The sequence below is a fragment of the Aspergillus multicolor genome (genome assembly GCF_047715735.1).
Source record: "Aspergillus multicolor strain CBS 133.54 unplaced genomic scaffold BDW74scaffold_6, whole genome shotgun sequence".
Taxonomy (NCBI): domain Eukaryota; kingdom Fungi; phylum Ascomycota; class Eurotiomycetes; order Eurotiales; family Aspergillaceae; genus Aspergillus; species Aspergillus multicolor.
The window spans coordinates 902,637-924,819 of record NW_027395957.1 but is presented as its reverse complement, the minus strand read 5'-3'; the positions used below and the strand labels follow the sequence as shown (position 1 = coordinate 924,819).

Here is a 22,183-nt window from a genome sequence, read left to right as displayed (position 1 = left end):
AGCGGCCTGCACAAGACTGGCTAGCGTGACCTCCCGCGCTTTGCAGGAGGCCCTCAATTGCTCTATGCTACTCCGATCGAGAGCAGTAGACACGGTCTCGAAGCGGGCCTTGCTACTATCAGCGTGTGCGTGAAGCAGAGGTGGCAGATTGCATGGCTGTACACCCGACAGACGTGTTGACCAATATTGGATGGCCGTATCGGCCGGTGTTTGATGGAGCATTGAAATGAAGCTACCATATGACGGGGCGGCTGACGCTGGCATGGCTCCACTGTAGCACTGAGACCATTCCTTCAAGACCTGCTGACGGGATGTCCCATCATAGAGAGCATGGTTTGCAGCGAATTGGGCATAAACCTTTCCGCTATCGGTGGAATAGACCGTCAGCATACGATCGACAAACCCATCAAAGACCGAGCCACTCCGTTCAACTGGGCGAGTAAGAATCGATACAATGTCAGTATCAGAGCAAGTAGCGTGTTCAACTCTCGCATTCCATGACTTGAGCACCACCTGGAAGAAAGGAGCCTCGGTATGTTCTGGCTTTGACGTATGGATGAAGATCGTCCTCATTATGGCGTGCCGATCAACCAACAACTGCCATGCTTTCAAGAGCCAGTCCACATCAATAGGTCTTCTGGACGAGGTGACTTCGAACGATTCCTGACCAAGGTACCTTGTTGGCGCCTTCAACTGACTCACGAGGATACCTTCTTGGATAGGGCAACGTGGGTACATGTCTTCTATTGAGTGCTTGGCCACCCCAGTAGCAGATATTACGCCCTCTCGTATTCCTCGTACTTTTATTGAGCCTTCTTCAACAGAGCTAGGAAGTGCACTATCAGCTGTCGCCAGCTGAGCAATCGACCGACTTTCCAATACCGTTCGCATCGAGAGGTGAATCCCAGAGGGTCTGACGTGCGCCATCACTTTCATCGCTCCCATCGAGTCGCCACCTCTCCCTATGAGAGAAGACCCTTCCACGGGAACTTGATGTGGATGAACACCGAGCGCATATGCCCAAGCACTCTGAAGCAACCTTCTAGTGTCATTGAGGGGAGGGCGAGCATCTTCGCCAATTTGCCCCACCCCCAGTGCAGCACTGAGGGTAGCCTGATCAAAATGAGTTAACCAACTATCCAAAGACTTCCGGCCTAACTTCGCGGGCTTGTACGCGGCAGGTAACCTGTGACTGGGATCCAAACCGTGGGGAGAATCCATTCAGGAATCCTTTCACGGAGATACTCGCGTAGCCTTTGAACAAGTGGTTTCGCGTCCAAGACGTCTGCGGGACAGAAAGCTTCTAATCTAGACGGACGTTCAATGGGAAAACTGAGGTTTAGGGTTAGAATGGCGGCTAGCCGCTTCTCACAGGAATCCGTTTGGCGGATAGATACACGCAACGTCGAGGACGAGAACAGGATCTGCCATGCGAAGATGATGTTCGACTTCCTCCATCTCGACTCGCTGTCCATGAATTTTGACTTGTGTGTCTCGCCGTCCGATGAACGCCACCGTTCCGTCGCGGTTCTGTCGAACCAGATCTCCAGTGCGATAGAACCGGCGACCTCTAGTCTGTCCAAGGTCGTGACGATGGACCCATTCGGGATCCCAGATAAAGGCTTCTGAAGTACGTCTTGCATCACGGACGTATCCACGACTTTGAATGCTGCCTTCAATCAAGAGCCTCGACAACCCAGAGCGAGCCCGCCATAGCTTTGCCTAGGGTGCAAGGCTCGATAGCAGGTGTCAACTCGCCAGCAATGGCCATGATACAACACTCACTCGGACCACAGGAGTTGAAGAGCCGTACGTACCCGTACCAGGGTTCTGTCACAGAGCGGTGTACAGGCTCGCCCCCAAGGGCTAGGGTCTTTAGGCCGGGGACTTCTGAAGGTGTGAGAAGACGCGCCACAGTGGGCGTGAGTTTCGCATTGTTGACGCGGTATGCCTCCATGGTCGATGCAAGATTAGTGAAGTTGCCCGGCTCTGGAATAATGCACACACATCCACCTGCGAACCAAGTACTATATACATCGAAGATGGAGACATCGAACGTGTATGCCGAGAATTGAACCGTGCGAGTATGAAAATCCATTCCCAAGCGGTCTACACAGAGGGATAGAGTACTGCACAAAGCCGAATGAGAAAGAACAGCTCCTTTGGGTGTACCAGTGCTGCCAGAAGTGTATATAATGACAGCCGCGTTCTTCGGAGTTGCGACCCTGGGGCAGCTTTTTGGTTCCGAGACGGTTGATATTAAACCCTCGTTGACAACGGACACCATTGTAGTAGCAGAACATAAGCGGTCTACAAGCTTAGTAGATGTCAAGATTAGGACAGGGGCTGTATCATCGAGAATGACCTGAAGACGTCGTGCGGGCCAGTCAACCCCCAAGGGGACAATGCATCCGCCTGCCTTGAGCACCGCAAGTTGCGAGATAAGCGCCCACTTGGACTTGTAGAAGAGAAGATCGACATTGGCTTCTGGTCTGACACCCGCTCGGACTAAGTACACGGCCAGCTTGTCTGCAATGTCGTCCACTTCTTGATAAGTGAGGTTACCGTCCCAGCCCTGAATAGCAAGAGCATCAGGCCTCACAGCACGCTGACTTTGGACACGGTCGGGAATACAGGCCTCGACTCGCGGAGGGACTACTTGGTTTCACCGGCACATGCCATTCACGTCATCAGGCGGCACTACAGACACTTGTCTTAGATGCGTGTTTTGCTTGCTCACTAGGCTGATTAATGCGTGATGGAAAGCAGAAGCCACGGTCTCGACTGTATTCTGATCAAGACGTGACTCCCAGAAGTAGATTGCGAGGTCGATTGCATCGCCATCAGTCATGATGTTGACGACACGGTCAAACTGCTACTATCAGTCTTGATGCTTTTCGCTCAGTGAGCTTTAATTGCACCTCGGTAGTTGTCTGTCTCTCGAGCATCTCCAGAGAAATAGAGCAACTTTCCGGCTCCGTCGGCCTCCTCTGGCATGACATTAAGTGTTTCCCCTCAGGTGAACATACTGTTTTGACCGCCACTCTCGCGACTGGCCTTGCTAGGCCATCGACTGACCCATCTCTGGCCTGTTTGAGCACTTCTGCAATTCTTCTCTGTCCGGAAACGTCCAAGCGGAGAATCACCGAATATGCAAAAGCTCCAACTGCATTCTCAACCTCGTCGAGCGGATCAATGCGTCCCGGCATCACATTGGCGAAACAGATATTCTCGGATGCCGTATACGTGCGCAAGACCAACGCACACGCTGTCTGGCAAACGTTGGCGGGCGTCACATCACATGCAGCACATACTCCCACTAGGTGAGAGATGTTGAACTGACTGCACACGGTGTTGAGTGACTTGGGTGCTCCATGGCTTGCAGTCGCTGGGAAAATTGCCGGCTGAGCGATGGGAAGCTGATCAGCCTCCCGCTTGACTGGCGCGTCTGTACGTGTTTCCTGCTGATATGAGATAACGTCGGGATATGCGGGCAGGATAAGAAGATCTTCGTGGCCCTCATAAATTCGGCACAGGTCTCGCAGGAGAGTCTGTATCGACTGCGCGTCCATAATCGCATGGGACATCTCCAGCCGTAGAACGCCTGAAGAATCTGAATCCTGCAACCAAGCAGCTTCGACAGTCTGTTGGAATGGCGACAATGGGCCACGCTGTCTGATGGATTCAAAGCTTGTCACGCATTGCAAAGGTTCCTGGCTGCGGCGTAGGATCACTTGATCAAAGTGTCCCTGTCGAGCTCGAGTAGGGCTTTCATCGAATATCGTTCTCAAAGAAGGGTGTCGAGCAACCAAAGATGCCCAGGCCTCTTGGACAGATGCGCCACTCAAAGAAGACCCAGAGGTATTGAGAGATAAGCGAACGCTGCACGTGCATCTATACAAGGATGGATCAAGGGCCTGAGAGACCAAAAAGACCTCTTGGATAGACGAGCAAGGGAAAACATGTTCGACCTTAAGCCCCAATGGGATTGTAGCTATGAGGGCAGCCAAAAGCTGCGGCTCCAGACCGTATGGACTTTTAGCACCCGATAGTCCATTACGAGGCTGCTGCTGACGTTCCTCAACCACCTGCTTTGCAGAGTCACAAAAAAGCTGGATCGAGGGGGCTTTCAGGATATCGCTGGTGGTCACAACGAGACCATTAGCTCTGCAGCGGCCCACGAGATTGACAGCCAAGAGCGAGCCTTCTTTTCTATTCAGAACCACTATCACATCTATTATCCACCATGTCCTCCGCCACCGACAAGGCAGGCCTCGAAGGAAAAGACGTCCAATTCGCCCTGGTCTGTCTGAAGAACATAAGAGAGGGCAAGGTAAGTTATCCCAGAATCCTGCTACACCTACCCTTCTTCAAGCCCGCTCTACCTAAAAAGTAAAGACATCTCAATCAACACCGCCCAGGTGAACCTCTCCGGAGTGGGCGATGAACTTGGCTACACCGACGTCGAAAGCGTCGCCAACCGTTTCCGTGCCTTGCGCAAGAAATACGGCTTTACTGGTCTGGAGTGCGCTACCAGCACCTCGGCCAAGGCTAGACCCTCCAAGAGGAAGGCTGCCGCCACTGGTACATGCGACGACGATAAATAGAACGGAGAGGATGCCGCAGCTCCTGCTGCCAAGCGGGCGTCCGCAAAGGGGACTGGCCGAGGCCGCAAGAAGGCTGCGGAACCTGTTGCGAACGCTGAGGGCGAGACCGGCGAATCCGCTGAGGAGGCAGATGATCGTGTTGCTGTCAAAGGTATTTTATCCCCGCATTGCTCATTCTTTCTATCGTGAGGAGTGCCTGGGCTGACGGTCAGACTTGTAGACGAATCTGATGATACTGCTTGATGGGTTATCCTGAGTCCTATCCACGACCATGTTCCGACTTGAATTTGACATATCTGGGGATAGGCATTGATTGGAGAGCCTTGAGCCTAGGAGGGGGAATACTGAAATAGGCCTTTTCTGAGAAAAACTTGATATCTTGATTGTTAACGAGACTTTCAAACACACTGGACCTTTTGATTACAAGTAGCCGAACTCGCCGTACCCTGCCTATCCCAGGACCGTAGCATCAGTAGATATAAGCACGTCAATTTACTATCGTTCCAGCCATAAGGGGCATTCAGCCTGTGCACGTATGCCGCCTGTGCTTCCATTTTGCCAAAGAGCCATGTAAGCTCAAGAAAAGCAAAGCACAGAGCAGGAGAGAAACAATTAGAACACCACCGCTTTCCCTCCGCTCCCTTCCACCTAAGTCCTGAACAACTATCATCGTGTTACGTTTCATCAGACCCCAACCTTCTCTTTCTTCCCTCCAGCTTTCACCTCACACGTCCATCACACTCTTGACCTCAGCCCTCCTCAGTCCTACAACAGAGAGTTCCGATATCAAATTTCTTCTTTCGACTCTCACTTCCATCCTCAGAACTCCGTCTCCTACGTTCAATCAACGACATCCTCCAGACACGCCTCTCCTCCAGAGACCAACCTCCTACCCCCAAACCTAACCTCAAACCCATCACACAAACAAGAACCCACAACCCAACAGGAACCATGCAGTCAGCCAAGAGCTCCAGTGGCAAGATGTCCCTCACAGCAGACGACCACGTCGAGCTCCTGATCAGCTGCGTGCACAACAGCGAAGGCGGCAAGGTAAGTCTATACAGCCTCTTCCTCACAGTCTCCCAACCTCATCACCGCTAACATTTGCTTTCTCCTCTTACCAGATCGATTTTGCGGCCGTGGCCAAAGAATGCAATATCACCTCCGCCGGTGCTGCGTACGTATACCCACAAGCCCACCTCACCCTCCCTACTATACCCAGAGCTAACGAACAACCTCTTACAGCGCAAAGCGCTACTCCCGCCTCATCAAGTTCCACCGCGGTGCCAGAACCAACGCAAATGGCAGTGGCAGTGGTAGCAGCGCTGGCACCGACGAAACCCAAGCCGACGAAGCTGCTGCCCCAAGCACCCCCCAAACCAAAACCACTGCACCCAAAAAGACACCCAGGAAGCGCAAGGCGCCTGCAACCACGGCCGACGGCGAGGAGCCGACTCCGAAGAGGAAGAGGGGCAAGCCTGCGATGATCAAAGTGGAGACGGAGACGGCGGCTGCTGTGAAGCAGGAGGGGCAGGAGGACGAGGAGATGCCGGACAAGGTTGACGTCGACGTCAAAGTTGATGTTAAGGTGGAGGAGGATATGCATGATGTTGCTCCCGGGGGCTCTGCGGGTTCTGGTGAGGATGCAGGTGCGGCTGAGGCTGCTTAGGATGATGATTTCGGGTCGTTGGGTACGTTGCCAGACTTGAGCCATGGTTTTTTAAAGGCTCGGGTGTTTTGAAAAGCTGCATGCAGTTCAGGGATTTCAGGGAGTTCTTCGACGTTTCTGATGTTATCCTTTTTCTTTTTGCGTCTGGGCAGCGTGGGGATTCTGTTGGTTCGCTCGAAAGTTACATGGGAACCGGGGTCATCTAGGGTTTGGGCTCGACTCTACGGGGCGGCCAATAAAAAGCGAAGAACTTGAGATATTTGCATCCATCATCATTATACGTATTCAGGGCAATCAACAACTAGCATTGCTCAGTGGGTATCCAAGTAAAGGTATATCAAAAACAGAAGCCATCGCTTGCATAGGTAGAGAGCATGGGTATATGGGCATTTCAGAGCCGGCAAAGGTAGCGCAAAGGTATAGTGACAGTATACAGAATATGCAATATAGATGACAGGCTTCCAAATAGTAGCCTTATATATCTGCCATGACAGACTCGAGGATTTTGCGCTTGTACTGAGACAAGGACCGTTCTCTCTTCTGTGTTTGTGCGCGAAGCTTCATGTATCGCTGCTTCCATGTCGCTTCAGGTACGACATTTTCTCCATCGTCCACTTCATATTCGGCATCAGTTATACTCTCCAAATCAGCGATGCTGTTGTCCAGCTCATCGTTTTGCCGTGGGATGTTCCCAAATGTGCCGGGCGCTATCGGGGGGTTGCCGTTGAGGTTGCCAATGTGTAGATCTTCGAACGAGACTCTACTCAACATGCCTGATCCGTACCTCTGTTCGAAAGAGATGCTGTATAGAGGGGCCGTGGCGCCATTGTTCAGATTTTGTGTCGCAGAGCTACCAGCGTTTCGAGGCTTCGGTTTGATATGTACCGTCATCATGCTATTCGCAACCCCTGGGTAACCGAAATGTGGGCCTAGTCCAAGGTGCAGTGCGGAGGCTAGAGAAGCGCAGTCGGAAGGTAATTTGGAGTATGAAACCGTCAGGTCAGTCACCACCACAGACGCTAGAGCCCGTGCCTCTTCCACACTTAGAGGAACTTGCCGACCGATGAACTTGGCTTGTAGGAGCTCACCCGAGAGTATTCGCATCACATCATCAGGACTGATGACGGTGACGGGAACGCCGCTTTGATTGATATTAGATGCTGCTGTGGCGACAGTTGTACCACCAGCCCCTCGCGCTTGGGAACCTGTAACACCGTTCTTTATGACAGCCGACTGATTCGTCACCCCATTAACAAGTAATGTAGGCGGAGTCGCAAGCCGGACGGGCGCGCCGGAGTGCTGAGGTACTTGTAGTTGGAGCTTATTGGGTTTTCCACCTGTATGCAAAGGCGTCGGGGATTGAGTGTATTGGGAACTGGTATGATCCTGATGCAGGACAATGGAGGGTGAGGGTCTAACGTCAGCGCTGTGGAGATGAGATGGATCAGACCGGTTGGGATTGACAGGAAATGACGAGAATGGCCCGGATACTGTTCCCCTGTTTGGAGGCCGGCCGCGCATCTTCCCAGTGGAAGAAGTCGTAATATTAGGCCAAGCAGACGAGACAGCAGGCCCATGTCGTCTTTTAGAACGGGACTTATCTCCGGAGGATGGCGTGACTGCGGATCGTGGCTCTGCGGTAGATACAAAAACGTCCGAAGAGTGATGGCCCCTCGGGATGACGGCCGACTGTGGATAACCAGCAGGCGACGCTTCCCGATCGACTTTCCAGCGGAAATCTTGCCCCTGTTGAGTACTAGTCACATCCGTAGGCGCATCGGCTGGGAATGAAGACGCTGTCATCCACGGGTCGTGCGGTTCTATATCATCTGGAAACGCGCTGAAGGGGATAGCGCTTTGAGGAAACGCGTGAGGATGGGTATTGAATGTGTTTGTTTGGAAAGCAGCAATAGAGGTGTCGAGTTGCGGCCTCTTAAGAGCCCTCTCGCTCGAGTTCTCTTTCTCCTCTGCCCTCTTTCTCCCTCGCTTTGGTTTCCACTGAGGGACTAAGGCTCGCAGGGCAAGATCCTCTTCCAAAGGGACCCCATCGCGGCTGTCGCTAACCACGGCATTACTCGATGGCAGCTGTGTGTAGTAAGGGTGCGCATGACCTAGGCAGTACTCGAAAAATGCGTCAACATGCATTGCGCGCATCCAACGCTAAAACCAGAAAAATCCAGTTAGTCACAGAACATAGCACGGACCACAGATGCATACTTTCAAACGCACTGCATATTGTTGAACCTTTTGAGTGCTTTGTTTCTTTTCCATATCAGGCGGCTCAACGCCCAGCTCAATCGCAAGCTGGATCCATGTTTTAAGCTCCTTATTGTCGAGTTTCTTGATCAACTCCCATAACGTAAAAATGCTGAAGCTCTTGCCATCGCTCCGAGGAGGACATCGAAAGGTTTTGCGCAATTCGGTTGAATCAGCGGAGAGGGGTACGTTGGGGTTGCAATAGACGATGAAAAGGATGTAGGCGTCGTCGATGTTCTCGTCTGTAATTTCGCGCGATGGTAAGGATCGAACGTCTGCCCGGTCTGTTGGATCGCCCACTTGCTTTTGACGCGAGGGGTCATATACCGGGGGAGAAATCGACGGTCCGGAGCGCACAGGTGGGCCCGGAGGAATGGCTGGGCGCGGGACCGTGGGCGACGATTGTATACTGCGGGGAGTCGCTTTGCGATGGAGCGGAGGAGACTTGGAGTTGGCGATCTGTGAATTGGCGCTACCAATTGACGAGGCGCTATGCATACCCGGTTCCAGCGACGTAGGGTACCTGGCGTATTGCTGCTGGATCACCATGGGGGCGCCGCCGAGGTCGTTGCGCTCGCCCTGGTTCATCATGACTGGAAAGGTGCCCTGCATCCCGAACAACAATGTCGCGAGGTGCAACAAGCTCCGGATATCTGTTATGCAAAAACTGAAAGTGTGTATGTTTAGTGAAAAATAGATTGGAACGCATGAGGAGCTGTGAACTTGATTTCGAGTTGCTTCAGCAAGTCAATAGCGCTAACAAACATCAGACGGCGGCGGCTGACAGACCACCTGAGCAGGGACCAGCCTGGACTAGACGCATGTATTGCTGGTGCTGAGAGGTATATATGAGTCGGGACAGGGGTCATGAAGGTGCAGATAAACAATAGAGACCATGGTCATAAAAGCAGATCGCCATGCTGGAGACAGCAAATGGGGGAGAGGGGAGGTGAGAAGGGTGGCTGGAGGCGTTTAAAGAGCGACGATAATGCGCAGGCGTGGGCGAGGGCTTGGGCTCTTGGTCTTGGTCTTGGTCTTGGAGCACTCAGCACAGTGACTGTTCTATTCTAGGGCACGAGCTAGCCCCCTCCTGGCCTAGCCTGTGATAGACCCGGAGTCACATGACAGCTCCACATCAGACCACTGTGGATAAGGCTAAGGCCAAGGCTGGCTTGTGCTTGTTATCGATACCGACCCCATTCCGGCGACATCATTCTTCAACCTCTGCCCGTGTTAATCCTCAATCCTCCCTCAGCTGCCTCTTGCTCTTGTTCTCTCGGAAGGCTATGGATGAACTCTTACTTCTCCTCACATGCACTTTCATTTTCTTCTGACCTCTACCCGACTACGCGGGACGTGACACTGGCGGGCATCTTCGGTGTCGCTTGTCCCGCAGTACTCCGCCTATGGCGTCTACCAGCTCCTCTCGGGGACGCTCTGCAAGGCAATCGCGGCCAGTTCGCTCGAATCGCACCCAGGTGCGCTCCTACAACGAAGACAGCGGACCGGAAGAGTCTCTGGATGAAGATAGTGCGACCGAGTATCAAAGGCCTAGACGCCTGTCCCTTTCCTTGCGACCGCGAGATTCGAATCGCATTCCCAAATCGTACCGTGAGGAATCGACAGATGATGACTTTGGCAACGCGGAAGATGGAGGATTTGATGCTTCTCTTGACCGAACTAGCACCACTTCGCAGACCAGGCCTACAACACAACTGACGCCCACTCGCGCTCGCCGCAGACAGTCCGTGAAAACCAGGTCCCAGACACAGAAGGCAAAGAGGACTCCCACGAAGAGGCGCTTAGAACTAGGGAGGCCTCTCAACAAGAAAAGGAAGGCGGAGGACACGGATGCTTCGTTCGTTAGTTCAGGAGTCATTCCACCTTGGCAGACTCTCCCGTACCATGTACTATTCGACATTTTTCTCCGCGCCTCTTACCCGCTTGTTGGCGAAAGAGCATTGAAGAGGAATAGCTCAGCGAATTGGCTTGTAAACGTCGCCCTCCTATGCCGCAACTTTCATGAGCCGGCGCTAGCAGCACTCTATCACTCTGTGCCTTTAATACCTGCGCACAAGTCTCATGGCTTGTTAAGTCTCCTTGTCAAGCCTCAAGAGTCGCTGTCTACCAACTATGTCAACAAGATCAAGGAGCTACATGTTGACGTTGAAACCCTTCTAGTATACAAAAGTGGTCCCACCTTAGGATACTTTGACCTACCCGCTCTAGTCGAAAATACTCCCCAGGTCAATGTCCTTCGGCTCTACCACAGGGACGATTTAATCGTTGGCCTTCCTTCGTCTCCATCAAGATGGACCTACCCAGAGGGCCTTTTTACGTCAATTAAAGCGAGTTCGCTCCGGCTTCGGAGTTGGGACTGGAATGCTCGTTTCATGAACACACAAACTCTGCTTCCGCTCATTCTAGAAAGCCATAACCAGGCTTTCTTCAAGACCATTCGTCATCTCAGGATACTGCGTATGTCTGCGGAAGATCAAGACGGTAGTGACCAGGTTGAAGGGATGTCTGACCACAGAGAGGATGTTTTGGCTGCGGCCCTCCAGGAGCTTCCCAATCTACGCCGTCTTGAATTCTTGGAGGCCACCATCCTAAACGATCATCTTTTACCGAAATTACCCTTGAGCCTCGAATCCCTCACAATCAGCAACTGCGATGATGTAACAACAGCCAATTTTAGCCTCTTTCTCAGCACTCATGGTCATGGACTGCGCGAGTTGAGCCTCAGTCACAACCGTCATCTGAGCCTTTCCTTCGTTGTCGACCTCAAGGAGCTTTGTCAGAACTTGGAGAAGTTTATCATGGACATTTCCATATACGACTGGTCATCGTATCATGATATCGAACCTCATTTCGATGAGCTGCTTTCCCCTTTAGAGATTCCAACTTGGCCCACCACCCTGCAACACCTAGAGTTAATCCAGCTGCGCAACTGGAAGGAAAGCACAGCCGAAGCCTTTTTCGCATCCCTCATTGACGCCGCACCGGAGCTTCCTAATCTTCGGAAACTTGTGATTAGCGCGATTCTCAAGACCGGATGGCGTGACCGCGCCTCTTTCCGTGAAAGATGGATTGGCAAGCTAGAGAAGATTTTCCTACGGAGGGATGCGCCCCCCAACCCGGATCTTTGCACTATCGCACGGCATCCGGAGGGCCAAGATCCAGACAAACCAGCTGGCGACTCACAACTAAACGAGGTCGAAACCTCATCGCACTCGAAGCGGAAAAGCGCGCGGATTGCCAGCCTCAGGCACTCTGACGATGAAGAGTCGCAGAGTTCATTGCCTAGAGGCCATCAGATGAATGAGAATGACAGTGATCATGATCCGTCCATCACCCAAGGCATGTGTGACGTTGTGGAAATCCGGATCGATAACCAACGCCCGAGGGAGACACAGTTCAATGAGCAGGACTTTTTGGACGATGAATTGAGCGGGGACGAAGATTGGACCGGACACGATGTTGATATGGGCGACGGCGGTCATGCTTGGTAAACGCACTACAGCCGTAACTCTACTATTTGATAGTGACTCAGCTTCGCCGGAGATGATGTCTTTTTTTCATTGTTGATCGGTAGCCATTTCTTTCTGGAGCACTCGGTATTTTGAGCTATACAAGACAGGCAGATCAGGGCGTTCGCTATGGTAGTTTTCGGTGTTTGATCAACTGGATTGGTGGCTTTTTGTTTCGGGTCCATTCGGTAGGTTATTCTTTTCTCCCTACCACTTAGATAAATGACCTTAACAATTATAATGTATTTTGTACAATATTAGCAGCTAGCTCTATGAAGAAACAGAACCCCTCCCTTCACATACCAGCGCATTCGTCATTGAAAGCCAAGGTGCATGAACAGATGCCCTGTGATATGAGGGGTGCTGCTCACCTGCAGGTGTTCTGATCTATCAACTCCACTCTGCTGCCGGTACCCCATTCTGGGAAATCAAGTCAACGACTTTCATCAATCATATCTCTGAAGCCCGGTCCCCCACCGGAAACTGGAATGACTGCATATGGGGTTCTTGGTCTCGTGTTCGTCCGTGGCCCAGTAGGCAGGGTGCATATATGGAATACGAACCCCTCGGCGTTCGGGAGAAAAGCAACTATTGTTCATCTGACTTACTGCAAACGGGGCCCTCGAAGAAAGAATGATTAACTCACTAACCTAGCCACCGACTTCCGTCCTAATTTGCTGCACTGAATTCGCTCCTCAAACCGCCAACAATGTCGCAGTTTCCGGAGATCGATAGTCATCTCGAGATCGTACGCTTACCCTCCCTTCGCCGATTAAGCGGATCTGCTAGCTGATTTTCTTTTCTTCAGGATTCCAATCTGAGCTCGGAATATCAAGATGAATTGTGAGTTATCTCCCTCCCTGCCTTACCATAAGCACGAAGTGTACCACGGATGCTAACATCCGTACTCCATCGTAGCGAGAGCGATACCACCTCCCTCAACACGATGATAACCTCCTACCGATTCGAGAACGGTCGCCGCTATCATGCCTACAAGGACGGTGCATATTGGTATGGATGCCAGTAGTCAGCAACTGGGTCTAGGCTTACCGTTACAATTCTTAGGGGTCCAAATGACGAGCAGCAGAATGAACAGTTGGAGATCGCGTACGTCTCCTCCCCTCGCTTGCTATGCCCGCAATCTCGAAGTTGATGTCCTTGGTAGTCACCACATTTTCACCGTGCTGCTCGATAATAAATTGGTACTTGCACCGATAGACAAGGACATCCAGGTAAGAGATAAGCTGAGATTCGAAGTAGCCACACGAGGTAGACTAACCACTGAGCAGAGAGCGCTTGATGTCGGCACAGGAACAGGCATCTGGGCGATGTAAGTAGCTGAAGACTACCAGGGCAATGAATATACTAAGCAGGATGTTTAGCGACTTTGCTGAAGACTATCCCCTTGCTGAGGTTATCGGCACAGACCTGTCGCCGATCCAGCCTAACTTCGTACCTCCGAACCTGCAATTTGAGATTGACGATGCAACTGATACCTGGGTTTATCCCCAAAATCATTTTGATCTGGTTCACGTGCGTTCACTGTATGGTGCAGTGGCCGACTGGCCTAGCTTCTATCAGAATGCCTTCAAGTGATGTAGCCCGGTCTGAAGCCTTGCAATACAAGGCTAACAAGGCATAGGACATTGCGACCCGGTGGATGGATCGACCAACTTGAGATGTCTATACAATTCCGGTCGGACGACAATACAGTAACTGATGAGCACGTCCTGGCTATATGGTCAAAGACCTTCATCGCCGCCGGCGAAAAATTCGGCAAGACATTCCAGATCGCAGAACGTGCGGCAGGGTATATGCAAGGGGCCGGATTTGAGAATGTGACTGAGCGCCGATTCAAGTTGCCTATTGGCCCCTGGAGCAGGGATAAGAGGCTGAAGAAACTGGGACTGTGGAACCTGTTCCACTGCGAGCGTAGTATTGAGGGATGGGCTATGGCGCTGTTAACCAGGGTTATGGGGGTGAGTCTTTTGTGCTACGTTTCCACTCCTGAAAGTCAGGCAGATAGCAATGCGATTTGAAGACCGACTGACTTGACTGACGTTTTTGATTCAAGTGGTCATATGATGAAGTTCAGGTTCTCTTGGCCGAAATGCGCAAAGGGCTTCGAGATTCAAAGACACACGCTTATTTCTATGTGTAAGTCGCTCCGTCTCGGTAAGCAATTGACCGTTGTCATACTCATTGATCTTTAAGGGTTGGAGTGTATGGGCAGAAGCCTCTCCAGTGACGAATTACGTTGCAGGTTCTTACCGAGGCAATGGCGCTGTGTTTCTAGGGCTAGTTGACGGCTGTCTACTCCGTACACCTCCCTGGTCTAATCAGAAAGCTCAATCAATGTTTGCGGGACTATACCGGCTAACAACACTGCAAGCGGTTGGCCTTAACGTCCTGTGACAGGGTGAACATGCAATATCGAGTCGTCTTTACAGATGCTTACATGCTGGCATCCTTTTATGAGATGCAACTTGCAACTTACATCATAGTAAACCACTACACAAATGTGTACTTCCAAGTCTGTGGCATATTTCAACGTACTTTCCAACCTGTCCAGTTTATATACTGACAGTTTGCTAGCTTATCCAAACACGAACCCTGAGTACAATAGAGCCACATGCATGAATACGCTTACTGGCTACGCAACTCATGAGACATCACACAACCCCTTGCAAACCCTGACGAAGGACGCCTTTCGGCTACCTATACTGACGGCATTTTATTCAGACCGTGGTCAGCATGAGCGCCTGGATCATGCACCACAATGAGAACATATACCCCGACCCAGAAAGATTCAACCCAGGCCGCTGGCTTGACCCGTCCCAGGCAAAAGTGGGTGAAAGATATCTGTTTTCGTTCGGGAAGGGGACTCGAGGATGCGTTGGGATGTCGTATGTCTGCCTTTCCCCATCTGTGCAAGCTATAGCTCTAACATCCACATTAGGCTGGCCTACTGTGAGCTCGATGTGACGATTGGCGGCATATTCTGCCAGTTTGATAATCTGAGAACGCCGACGAAGAGTCGGGAAGAGATGCTTCTAGATGATGGATTCTCGGGGTATCATCCGGAGAGGAATAATAAGTTTGTGTTTAGTGTGGAGTAGATGCTCGGCCTCTGTTGAAGGTTGTTATGATGATCCTGTAAGCAATGTCCTAGTTAATTCTGTCCTGTCTTTTTCAGGTTCTTTTAGGACTATTGTTGGGTCCTGCCAATGTTCTTCAAGTGACTCCATAGTCAGGGTTATTCCTCTCACTTCATACCATCCACCCGGCAATGGAAGCGGATTCCCTTTCTTCCACCCCCTTTCCTCTTCCTCTATCTTTTGTTCTTCCCTCCCTCCCCCCTCTCTCCTCTTCTTTCTCCACACCACCCTTTTCCACTCCTACCTACTCTTCTTCACTATCAGCTCCATTGACCGTCAACCAAGGACACACGTAGCCATCTATAACACAATACCTGACACTCACAAACAAGAAACATTATCATCAAACCAACACCGTCTAAACGTCCCGCCAAAATGCCAATGAACTGGACCGACCAGGCGGATGTGAAGGCAAACACCCCCATTCATATGCCCCCACCATGCACCCCCCATCAGCATCCGCGATCCAAGCTAACCAAAGCGCTCTTCGCCAAATAGATGCTCCTGGCCATCATCACCTCCGCAAACGCCAAGGTAGACTACAAAGCGATCGCAGAGTACATGGGATCCGGTAACCTTTCCCATTCCCCTCCTATTCCCAGCAACACCAGCAACACCAGCAACACCATCGACCCAAACCCCATTCTACCATCCCAGAACCCCCCTACTTACGTATTCTATCCCTACAGAATGCACTCCAAAAGCCATCCAACACCGCATGCAGCGCCTCCGCGAAAAGGCCAAGGCCGCAGACTCCCTCCCCGCCGACGACGGCAAAGATACAGATGCAAACGACGACGGCACCGCTAACTCTTCTGCGCCCGTGAGCCCGGAGAAGCGCAAGCGCGGTCGAGCGAAGAAGAGTTCTGACGCTGCTACCCCTGTTACTCTTGGCGACGAGAATGAGGATCCTGACATGGCGGGTATGCAGGGAAGTCCGACGAAGAAGGCGAAAGGGAAGCCTAGGGGGAGGCCTAAGAAGGCTGCTGTCAAGAAGGAGGAGGAAGAAAAGGATGACGATGACATGCTCGATGCGCTGGTTAAGAAAGAGGAGGGGGATACCGATGCAGAGCTGGACGGATACTGATGCTGCTTGTGGAAGTTCTTGCTTTGGGGACTAGGGTTTTAGGATTCAGGATCTCAGGATCTCAAGATCTTGGGGAGTTTGATTTGGCCATGGTTTATAGGGATGGTCCGTTCTCGCTTTTTCTATTTTTCAAAACAATGCGGTGGGCCATGGGAGTTCTTCTTTTGAATGCGAATGCGAAGACTGATGATTGGTGCTCTTTTCTGTTTCTAGCTTATTCCATCATTCAGCAAGACCAGCTACTTGAATAGTTTGGTATGACCTACATCTACTACGATGGTAGTTCTATGCTTTCCTTGCATTCCTTCAGGCTTGTTGACAGAAGAACAGAACTCCCATTTGACCATATACCAAAAAGACAAAACATAAGTTACAGATGCCTAGCAACTAGCCCTCTAGCCCCAACACGTCTAGAAAAGCAAACCTAACGCCAATTTCCTACCAACAAATCAAAACATATCCCAGTCACGCCGGCAATACCATTACCTCCCACCTACTCCTTTGGCACTATCGACTTCGACCCATCCACCACCTCTTTCTTCACCCGAGCCTCTCCCGTCTCCAAATCCTTCTTCTCCTCAGACATATCCTTCGGCTCAACCTTGATAGGGGTCCAAGCAACCGACGACCGATACCCAGTCTCGTACGCAGGGACAGGCGGGTAAGCAGGGGTAGCCGTATATGCAGGCGGGGACATCCTCAGCTCCGGCACCAACGGCATCTGATACTGATACGGCGCAGCCATGGACAGCAAGTATGCGGACGAAGACGGGTGCTGGTGATGTTGTGGGTGCCCGGGCGGATAGTACTGCGGGATATCAGCGAGACGAGGAACCGGGATATGCCCGTAGCCTGAACCGGAGGACTGCTGCTCGGTCTTGATATACGGCGGAATCTTTGCGTCGCAGTCGTTGTACTTCTCTTCGGAGGGTTCGGGCTTTAACGCCGGCATTGGTGTGGGCGAGCGCGAGCGCATGGCCTTCGCTAGGCCTGTTTTGCAGGAAGCGGCCTTGGAGGAGGAGGAGGATTTGTTCGGGTTCGTGTTCGCGGAGCGCTTTCGTTGTTGCGGCTGGTAACCTTCCATTTGGTTGCGGAAGCGGTGGTAGCGCATGCGGGCGGCGTGGCCGTTGGAGATGTCGAGCTGGGAGGCAACGAGGCTCCAGTCGATCTGGGTTGTTAGTGAAGCGAACATGGAAGATGGTAGGACTGTACTCACGCCTTTGAGATCAAGCTGCTTGATGATGGTGTAGAGAAATTTAGCCGCTGGGCTATCGATGGGCATGGTCTTGCTGCGGCGGACAACGGTGGGAGCGGACGAAGACTCCTTTCCGGAGCTTGACGAAGATTCCTTGATTGGAGACATCGTGAATGTGGTATCTGAGATTCTGTAAAGTGGATGGAGCGAAGTTTGTCCTAAAGATGATCTAGCAAGGTGTTGAGGGAGGAGAAAACATACCTGGGCGCACAGCTCACTATATATGGGGTCTTAGAGAATGAACCCTGATAGAAGAGGTGAGTCAATGGTAGGATTCATTGCTGTCAACAAAGAGGACAGCAGGCATCTTCATCTGCTGGCATTCTGTGGTCCAATGGGGCAGAAGGCCAGAGAAAATTGTGTTCAAGAAGAATTGGCGGCAGTTCAGCTGAAAGGAGGAGGAGCGGCATGTCTTAGGTGGATGCGCTTGTCCCCAAAGCATGACGCAAACCCACCCGCCTGGATGTTCGCAGCTCCATTTTCAACGTAGAAGCAAACATGATTCTAGAAGATACAGCTGCATATTTTACATTAAGGCTGGTGGATGAGGGTCTCTTTTTGGGCTTCATTCCTCCAAGTATGTCACGTGGACTTTCTTGCCCTGAAAGCAGCAGCAGGACATCACACCTGAGCATATAGTGGAATTGTATCTTGTGATATGTCACCTTCCAACACCATCCAGTGATAGACATATGCAGCTTGTAATATGTTATCCGAGGTTATTCTAGTGATATTTTGGCAGGCACGGTTACCTACATGAACTGCCTGCTTCCACCATGTATGGGAATAGGCAAAGAGCACAGGACATGGGATCATCAGACATGCAACAATAACCTTATCAAGCCCAGATGCTTTCATTCCGGCCACGGCCTTGATTCTACAGTGGTACTTAGTTATCTAGAAACTCGGACAGCCTAGCCCGCCGTCCTCCGTGACAGACAGCCGGCAGGCAAACGATGGCAAAGAATGTCTCAGCCTACTTTTCCAGCTTATGCAGGGCCACAGCAACCAGACAGTCTAACCGCTCGCATATTAAATTCCTTTTAATAATGCCTTGACATCTGTGTCCTATCTTTTCTCGAAGTCCTGTCGCTGAGCAAATCTTTCCCCCGCAGTGAGGCCCTTTCGCCGAATCATAAGCCACAAGGATGTCTAACTTTTTTTCTTCTCATTCTCCCTCCATCGCGAGATACTATCGCGCCTTTACGTGTCGAAACGTGTTGGAACGCGTGTCACCACGACGCATCATGGACGAGGGCGTTGGATAGAACACGCGAAGTGTCGCTGGCTCTTCCTTTCTCTCTCACCTTTTCCAACTGCCGATATCTTTCCTCCTCTCCACCTCATCACTCTCTTCCACCCATACCCAAGAATATTCCAGACTCGCAATGCCAGAATCCCAACGTCAGCGGGCTGCTGTGAAGCGTCGGATTCCAGTCGTATGGGATCATCGCAAGGATAAATTTATGCTTCTTGCTCTTTTTTCCCAATTAAATGTCAGAACAGCGGATTTCGACCAGCTTGCAGACGTGCTGGGAACTGACATCTACTCTGCAGATGTCTTGAGGTACATATAGCCCCATACCCTAGTGATCGCCTCAGCCAGGCAGTGTTAGGTATGCTAACTGGTAATTTCCATCAACAGAAAACGATTCGTGGAACTGCGGCGGATCGCTACGGAGGTCTTCGATGATCGCCAGGATCGCAATGCGGATATTACCACGTTGGAGGACCAGGCGAACGACCGTGAAGAGTCCCCGGACCTTCTAACGGGCGAGCCGGCATTCCAGGCACTGCAAAGCCTCCATATACGTCCTGCGTCTCAACGACAGGAAAGCAACGCTTCAGAGCCTGTAGCGAGTCTTCCTACACCTGCTCCGCGTCGACGACGGGAGGATAACGCTGTCAAGCCTATGGCGAGTCCTCTCACACCTGTTCCGCCTCGGTGGCAGGAAAACAACGATCCGGATGCTACAGCTCATTCTCAGATGCCCACACCCCGTCCAGAATTACGTCTTAGTGTGCAGCTGACCCCACCAAGCTCTGCTTCATCTAACAAGACTCGCTCTGAAAACGAAGTTCGTGCGCGGACAGAACCTCCCCGCCCCACTGTGCTCAGAACGTCTCAAAAACCAGAACATACATCGCACCCAGACCTTTACGGTTAAACCGAGTACTCCGGAAACCCCGCATCCTACAAACAAGACACGAAGACACGGTCAAGACGAAGAATTCAACGCGTCGTCTTCAAATGATAGCCGCAAAGGCATCCCTCACCATAAAAAAAAGCGATTTTCAGGACCGGAGACCTCTCCTGCAACTCTCACAGGCATACGGAAGCCGCCGCATGATTCTCAGCGAAATAGTATCAGGCTTCGGCCTGCTGAGTTGCCGAACCACAACCGACTCGAGAGCTCTCGTTCGGCATCGACACAAATTCCGGCTTCTACCCAGACGCCTTACTCAAACTTCAATCAAGGCCCGTCTAGTGGGACCTCGAACATTGGACATACAAGAACCTGGCAACAATACTTTGCCAATCGGAAACCCTACGGCGGACAATAGTGAGATGAATCTTATTATCACCAGGTAAACAATTCATCCTGGAGATATAGCTAAACTAGAAGCTCTTACTGTTGGACTATTGAGATCGGGTCTGTAATCTTTGCACCATGAGGCTTGCTATCAATGTGTGTTCTGTGTTTGTGTTGGATTATCTCTGCGTCTTTCCTTTGAATGATGCGAAAGTTCTTTTTGTGGCGGGCAGACTATATGCTTAATTATATGTCGGAACCTAGTTAATGCCAGCAATGGCCACAAGATGTACATTAGAAAATATGCGATTGTTGTTCTTCAGACGTGGTTGTTCCCCCATAGATGTTCCTCCATAGACAGTGGGTCAGGCTGCCCCACCATCCATCCCTATGATGCAGTCGCCGATTTCTCTTTTATAACATGACCATTGCCACGGTTTTTTGTCTTAACTACTTGACCAGACTGTATACGCGCCTTTCTCCCATTAGTTTACGAAGCACAGTCCGCAAACATCATGTCCTTAGTCGCAGTCGGAGCATGCTACGTCGACACAATCTTAACGTCAGTCACTTCCCTCCGACCACGCCCGAAACCGCAATGGTCCCGCTCACAACGACATCAGGACACCACATTACCCTAGAGAAGATGACAAGCTACGCGCGTCCAGCATCTCACGCCGGCGGGGCGGGAACTGCCCGAACACCCTGGAGGTGCTGCAACAGCTCGTAGCGCCCAGCTCATCCGGCGCGAAAACACCGCTGAATCTCGTTGCCGTTCTCCCTGCAAAAGAGTCTATTGCCTCGAAGCAGATTCGGGATGCCTTTGAGCCCCAGGTGTCACTTAGCCACTGTATCTATCGCGGGGAATTTCAGGAGCCAGCGTCCAGCTATATCATCAAGAGTCAGGCTTCGGGCAGCAGGACGATTGTCAACTATAATGAACTCCCGGAAATGAGGCTAGAAGAATTTGTTCATATGGTCGATGAGCTCGGTACGGACGCTGGGTGGTACCATTTTGAGGTGCGTGTGCATCTCCTTGGTTGAAAATGGTAGATGTGTTTTGCTTACACTCTGTTTCAGGGCCGGATACCGGACGTGACCCTCGCTTGTATACGATATCTTCGACAACAGTATCCAAATGTCAAGATCAGCGTGGAGGTGGAGAAGCCAGGGCGAGAAGGACTGCAGGAACTAGCAGAAGAGGCTGATGTAGTCTTTTACTCCAAGAGTTGGGCACAGGTAAGAGATCAGTACGCTTCTCTTCCACAGCCGTACTCACCCAATGCAGGCAAACGGGTACCATGCAGCAGAAGAGTGTATTCAAAAGCAGTCATCTAGAACACGCAAAGCGTATGACCACTTACACTGTACCAAATATATACAATGACTGACCAACCTAGCTCTCTCCTTTGTTGCACATGGGGTCAAGATGGCGCTGCAGCTCTTGAACCTCCTACTGGAAACTCCATACATAGTCCCGCTTATACACCAACGGGCTTTCGGGTTGTTGAGTGAGTCTGGCCAAGAACGTCTGTCTACGCTGGAACTTTTCACTCACACAGTGCTAGTACAATTGGGGCAGGAGACACATTTATAGCTGGAATGCTCTACGGGTTGATCTTCAAGGCAGATAATTGGGGCCTTTCCAAGAAGCTCGCCACGGCAAATCAACTTGCAGGAACGAAGGTTGCTCAGGAAGGGTTCAATGATCTTGGAGGAGTCCTTGAAACACTGTCTTAGCAGAGAAGTACTCAGGCAGCGGAGGCTATTATATCCAAATCCGTTTTGAGCACCCATTACGTATTTTCTCCAGGCGACGGGCAATGCTGTTGGCATGTATCATAGACAGCTAGTACAGACTAAGAGTTTGAATAAGAGCAGTCGCAAATCCGATGGCTCTTAATGTAAAAAATTCCTGAGTTAGCTATAAATCCAGTTGCCTTGATGGAGCGCACGTGATCAATGATGATATCTAAAGCGGTATACTAAAAATTATTCTGCCGGGCTGTCCGCAACTTTTTGATTTTCGCCGAAGCTTTCGCCGACAATCAAAGCACAGTTTGAAGTTTCATTCAATCTCGCAGTTC

At 51.3% G+C, this 22,183-nt stretch overlaps 13 protein-coding genes across 13 annotated transcripts; 9 read left to right on the top strand and 4 right to left on the bottom strand.

Moving 5' to 3' along the window:
• Nucleotides 1-962: 962 nt before the first annotated feature.
• Nucleotides 963-1,643, bottom strand: BDW74DRAFT_176204 (uncharacterized protein; the record flags this gene model as incomplete). Its single annotated transcript, XM_073728547.1, has 2 exons — nt 963-1,102; nt 1,160-1,643. 2 exons carry the CDS (start codon nt 1,641-1,643, stop codon nt 963-965), a joined length of 624 nt encoding a protein of 207 aa, XP_073586164.1.
• Nucleotides 1,644-1,675: 32 nt separating this feature from the next.
• BDW74DRAFT_176203 (uncharacterized protein) lies at nt 1,676-3,587 on the bottom strand (the record flags this gene model as incomplete). Its single annotated transcript, XM_073728546.1, has 3 exons — nt 1,676-2,575; nt 2,741-2,872; nt 3,030-3,587. The coding sequence occupies 3 exons, from the start codon at nt 3,585-3,587 to the stop codon at nt 1,676-1,678; spliced, it is 1,590 nt and encodes a 529-aa protein (XP_073586163.1).
• A 659-nt stretch (nt 3,588-4,246) lies between these two features.
• On the top strand, nt 4,247-4,850 carry BDW74DRAFT_176202 (uncharacterized protein; the record flags this gene model as incomplete). Its single annotated transcript, XM_073728545.1, has 4 exons — nt 4,247-4,333; nt 4,422-4,584; nt 4,627-4,758; nt 4,828-4,850. 4 exons carry the CDS (start codon nt 4,247-4,249, stop codon nt 4,848-4,850), a joined length of 405 nt encoding a protein of 134 aa, XP_073586162.1.
• A 738-nt stretch (nt 4,851-5,588) lies between these two features.
• Nucleotides 5,589-6,276, top strand: BDW74DRAFT_176201 (uncharacterized protein; the record flags this gene model as incomplete). The annotated part of the gene is made up of 3 exons (XM_073728544.1): nt 5,589-5,657; nt 5,732-5,784; nt 5,853-6,276. The coding sequence occupies 3 exons, from the start codon at nt 5,589-5,591 to the stop codon at nt 6,274-6,276; spliced, it is 546 nt and encodes a 181-aa protein (XP_073586161.1).
• Nucleotides 6,277-6,512: 236 nt separating this feature from the next.
• abp2 (putative ARS binding protein Abp2) lies at nt 6,513-9,526 on the bottom strand. Its single transcript, XM_073723854.1, has 2 exons — nt 8,494-9,526; nt 6,513-8,436 (listed from the first exon to the last, which is right to left on the bottom strand). The coding sequence occupies exons 1-2, from the start codon at nt 9,142-9,144 to the stop codon at nt 6,751-6,753; spliced, it is 2,337 nt and encodes a 778-aa protein (XP_073586160.1). The 5' UTR covers nt 9,145-9,526; the 3' UTR covers nt 6,513-6,750.
• Nucleotides 9,527-9,737: 211 nt separating this feature from the next.
• On the top strand, nt 9,738-12,355 carry BDW74DRAFT_149151 (uncharacterized protein). Its single transcript, XM_073723853.1, has one exon. The coding sequence runs from the start codon at nt 9,939-9,941 to the stop codon at nt 12,042-12,044; it is 2,106 nt and encodes a 701-aa protein (XP_073586159.1). The 5' UTR covers nt 9,738-9,938; the 3' UTR covers nt 12,045-12,355.
• A 653-nt stretch (nt 12,356-13,008) lies between these two features.
• Nucleotides 13,009-14,310, top strand: BDW74DRAFT_166826 (class I SAM-dependent methyltransferase; the record flags this gene model as incomplete). The annotated part of the gene is made up of 8 exons (XM_073726602.1): nt 13,009-13,073; nt 13,128-13,169; nt 13,228-13,294; nt 13,352-13,392; nt 13,445-13,654; nt 13,705-14,041; nt 14,137-14,219; nt 14,277-14,310. 8 exons carry the CDS (start codon nt 13,009-13,011, stop codon nt 14,308-14,310), a joined length of 879 nt encoding a protein of 292 aa, XP_073586158.1.
• Nucleotides 14,311-14,731: 421 nt separating this feature from the next.
• On the top strand, nt 14,732-15,505 carry BDW74DRAFT_124287 (uncharacterized protein). The gene is made up of 3 exons (XM_073722114.1): nt 14,732-14,968; nt 15,022-15,218; nt 15,317-15,505. Exons 1-2 carry the CDS (start codon nt 14,817-14,819, stop codon nt 15,179-15,181), a joined length of 312 nt encoding a protein of 103 aa, XP_073586157.1. The 5' UTR covers nt 14,732-14,816; the 3' UTR covers nt 15,182-15,218; nt 15,317-15,505.
• On the top strand, nt 15,310-16,436 carry BDW74DRAFT_124279 (uncharacterized protein). Its single transcript, XM_073722113.1, has 3 exons — nt 15,310-15,631; nt 15,719-15,791; nt 15,910-16,436. The coding sequence occupies exons 1-3, from the start codon at nt 15,596-15,598 to the stop codon at nt 16,305-16,307; spliced, it is 507 nt and encodes a 168-aa protein (XP_073586156.1). The 5' UTR covers nt 15,310-15,595; the 3' UTR covers nt 16,308-16,436.
• Nucleotides 16,437-16,768, top strand: BDW74DRAFT_124244 (uncharacterized protein). Its single transcript, XM_073722112.1, has one exon. The coding sequence runs from the start codon at nt 16,565-16,567 to the stop codon at nt 16,733-16,735; it is 171 nt and encodes a 56-aa protein (XP_073586155.1). The 5' UTR covers nt 16,437-16,564; the 3' UTR covers nt 16,736-16,768.
• A 32-nt stretch (nt 16,769-16,800) lies between these two features.
• Nucleotides 16,801-17,670, bottom strand: BDW74DRAFT_176197 (uncharacterized protein; the record flags this gene model as incomplete). The annotated part of the gene is made up of 2 exons (XM_073728543.1): nt 16,801-17,475; nt 17,524-17,670. 2 exons carry the CDS (start codon nt 17,668-17,670, stop codon nt 16,801-16,803), a joined length of 822 nt encoding a protein of 273 aa, XP_073586154.1.
• Nucleotides 17,671-18,950: 1,280 nt separating this feature from the next.
• BDW74DRAFT_176196 (uncharacterized protein) lies at nt 18,951-19,730 on the top strand (the record flags this gene model as incomplete). The annotated part of the gene is made up of 2 exons (XM_073728542.1): nt 18,951-19,129; nt 19,208-19,730. The coding sequence occupies 2 exons, from the start codon at nt 18,951-18,953 to the stop codon at nt 19,728-19,730; spliced, it is 702 nt and encodes a 233-aa protein (XP_073586153.1).
• An 881-nt stretch (nt 19,731-20,611) lies between these two features.
• Nucleotides 20,612-21,836, top strand: BDW74DRAFT_176195 (ketohexokinase; the record flags this gene model as incomplete). Its single annotated transcript, XM_073728541.1, has 6 exons — nt 20,612-20,658; nt 20,720-21,116; nt 21,177-21,335; nt 21,385-21,446; nt 21,497-21,607; nt 21,665-21,836. The coding sequence occupies 6 exons, from the start codon at nt 20,612-20,614 to the stop codon at nt 21,834-21,836; spliced, it is 948 nt and encodes a 315-aa protein (XP_073586152.1).
• Nucleotides 21,837-22,183: the final 347 nt, after the last annotated feature.

What these genes read in the sequence shown, in the direction of transcription:
- BDW74DRAFT_124287 (XM_073722114.1), top strand. Translation starts at nt 14,817, where the DNA reads ATGAGCGCCTGGATCATGCACCACAATGAGAACATATACCCCGACCCA. An exon ending in CGAGGATGCGTTGGGATGTC is followed by an intron (nt 14,969 to 15,021) that starts GTATGTCTGCCT and finishes CATCCACATTAG; the next exon opens with GCTGGCCTACTGTGAGCTCG.
- BDW74DRAFT_124244 (XM_073722112.1), top strand. Translation starts at nt 16,565, where the DNA reads ATGACCTACATCTACTACGATGGTAGTTCTATGCTTTCCTTGCATTCC.
- abp2 (XM_073723854.1), bottom strand. Translation starts at nt 9,144, where the DNA reads ATGCAGGGCACCTTTCCAGTCATGATGAACCAGGGCGAGCGCAACGAC. An exon ending in AATATGCAGTGCGTTTGAAA is followed by an intron (nt 8,437 to 8,493) that starts GTATGCATCTGT and finishes TTCTGGTTTTAG; the next exon opens with CGTTGGATGCGCGCAATGCA.
- BDW74DRAFT_149151 (XM_073723853.1), top strand. Translation starts at nt 9,939, where the DNA reads ATGGCGTCTACCAGCTCCTCTCGGGGACGCTCTGCAAGGCAATCGCGG.
- BDW74DRAFT_124279 (XM_073722113.1), top strand. Translation starts at nt 15,596, where the DNA reads ATGCCAATGAACTGGACCGACCAGGCGGATGTGAAG. An exon ending in CCGACCAGGCGGATGTGAAG is followed by an intron (nt 15,632 to 15,718) that starts GCAAACACCCCC and finishes TTCGCCAAATAG; the next exon opens with ATGCTCCTGGCCATCATCAC. An exon ending in CGCAGAGTACATGGGATCCG is followed by an intron (nt 15,792 to 15,909) that starts GTAACCTTTCCC and finishes CTATCCCTACAG; the next exon opens with AATGCACTCCAAAAGCCATC.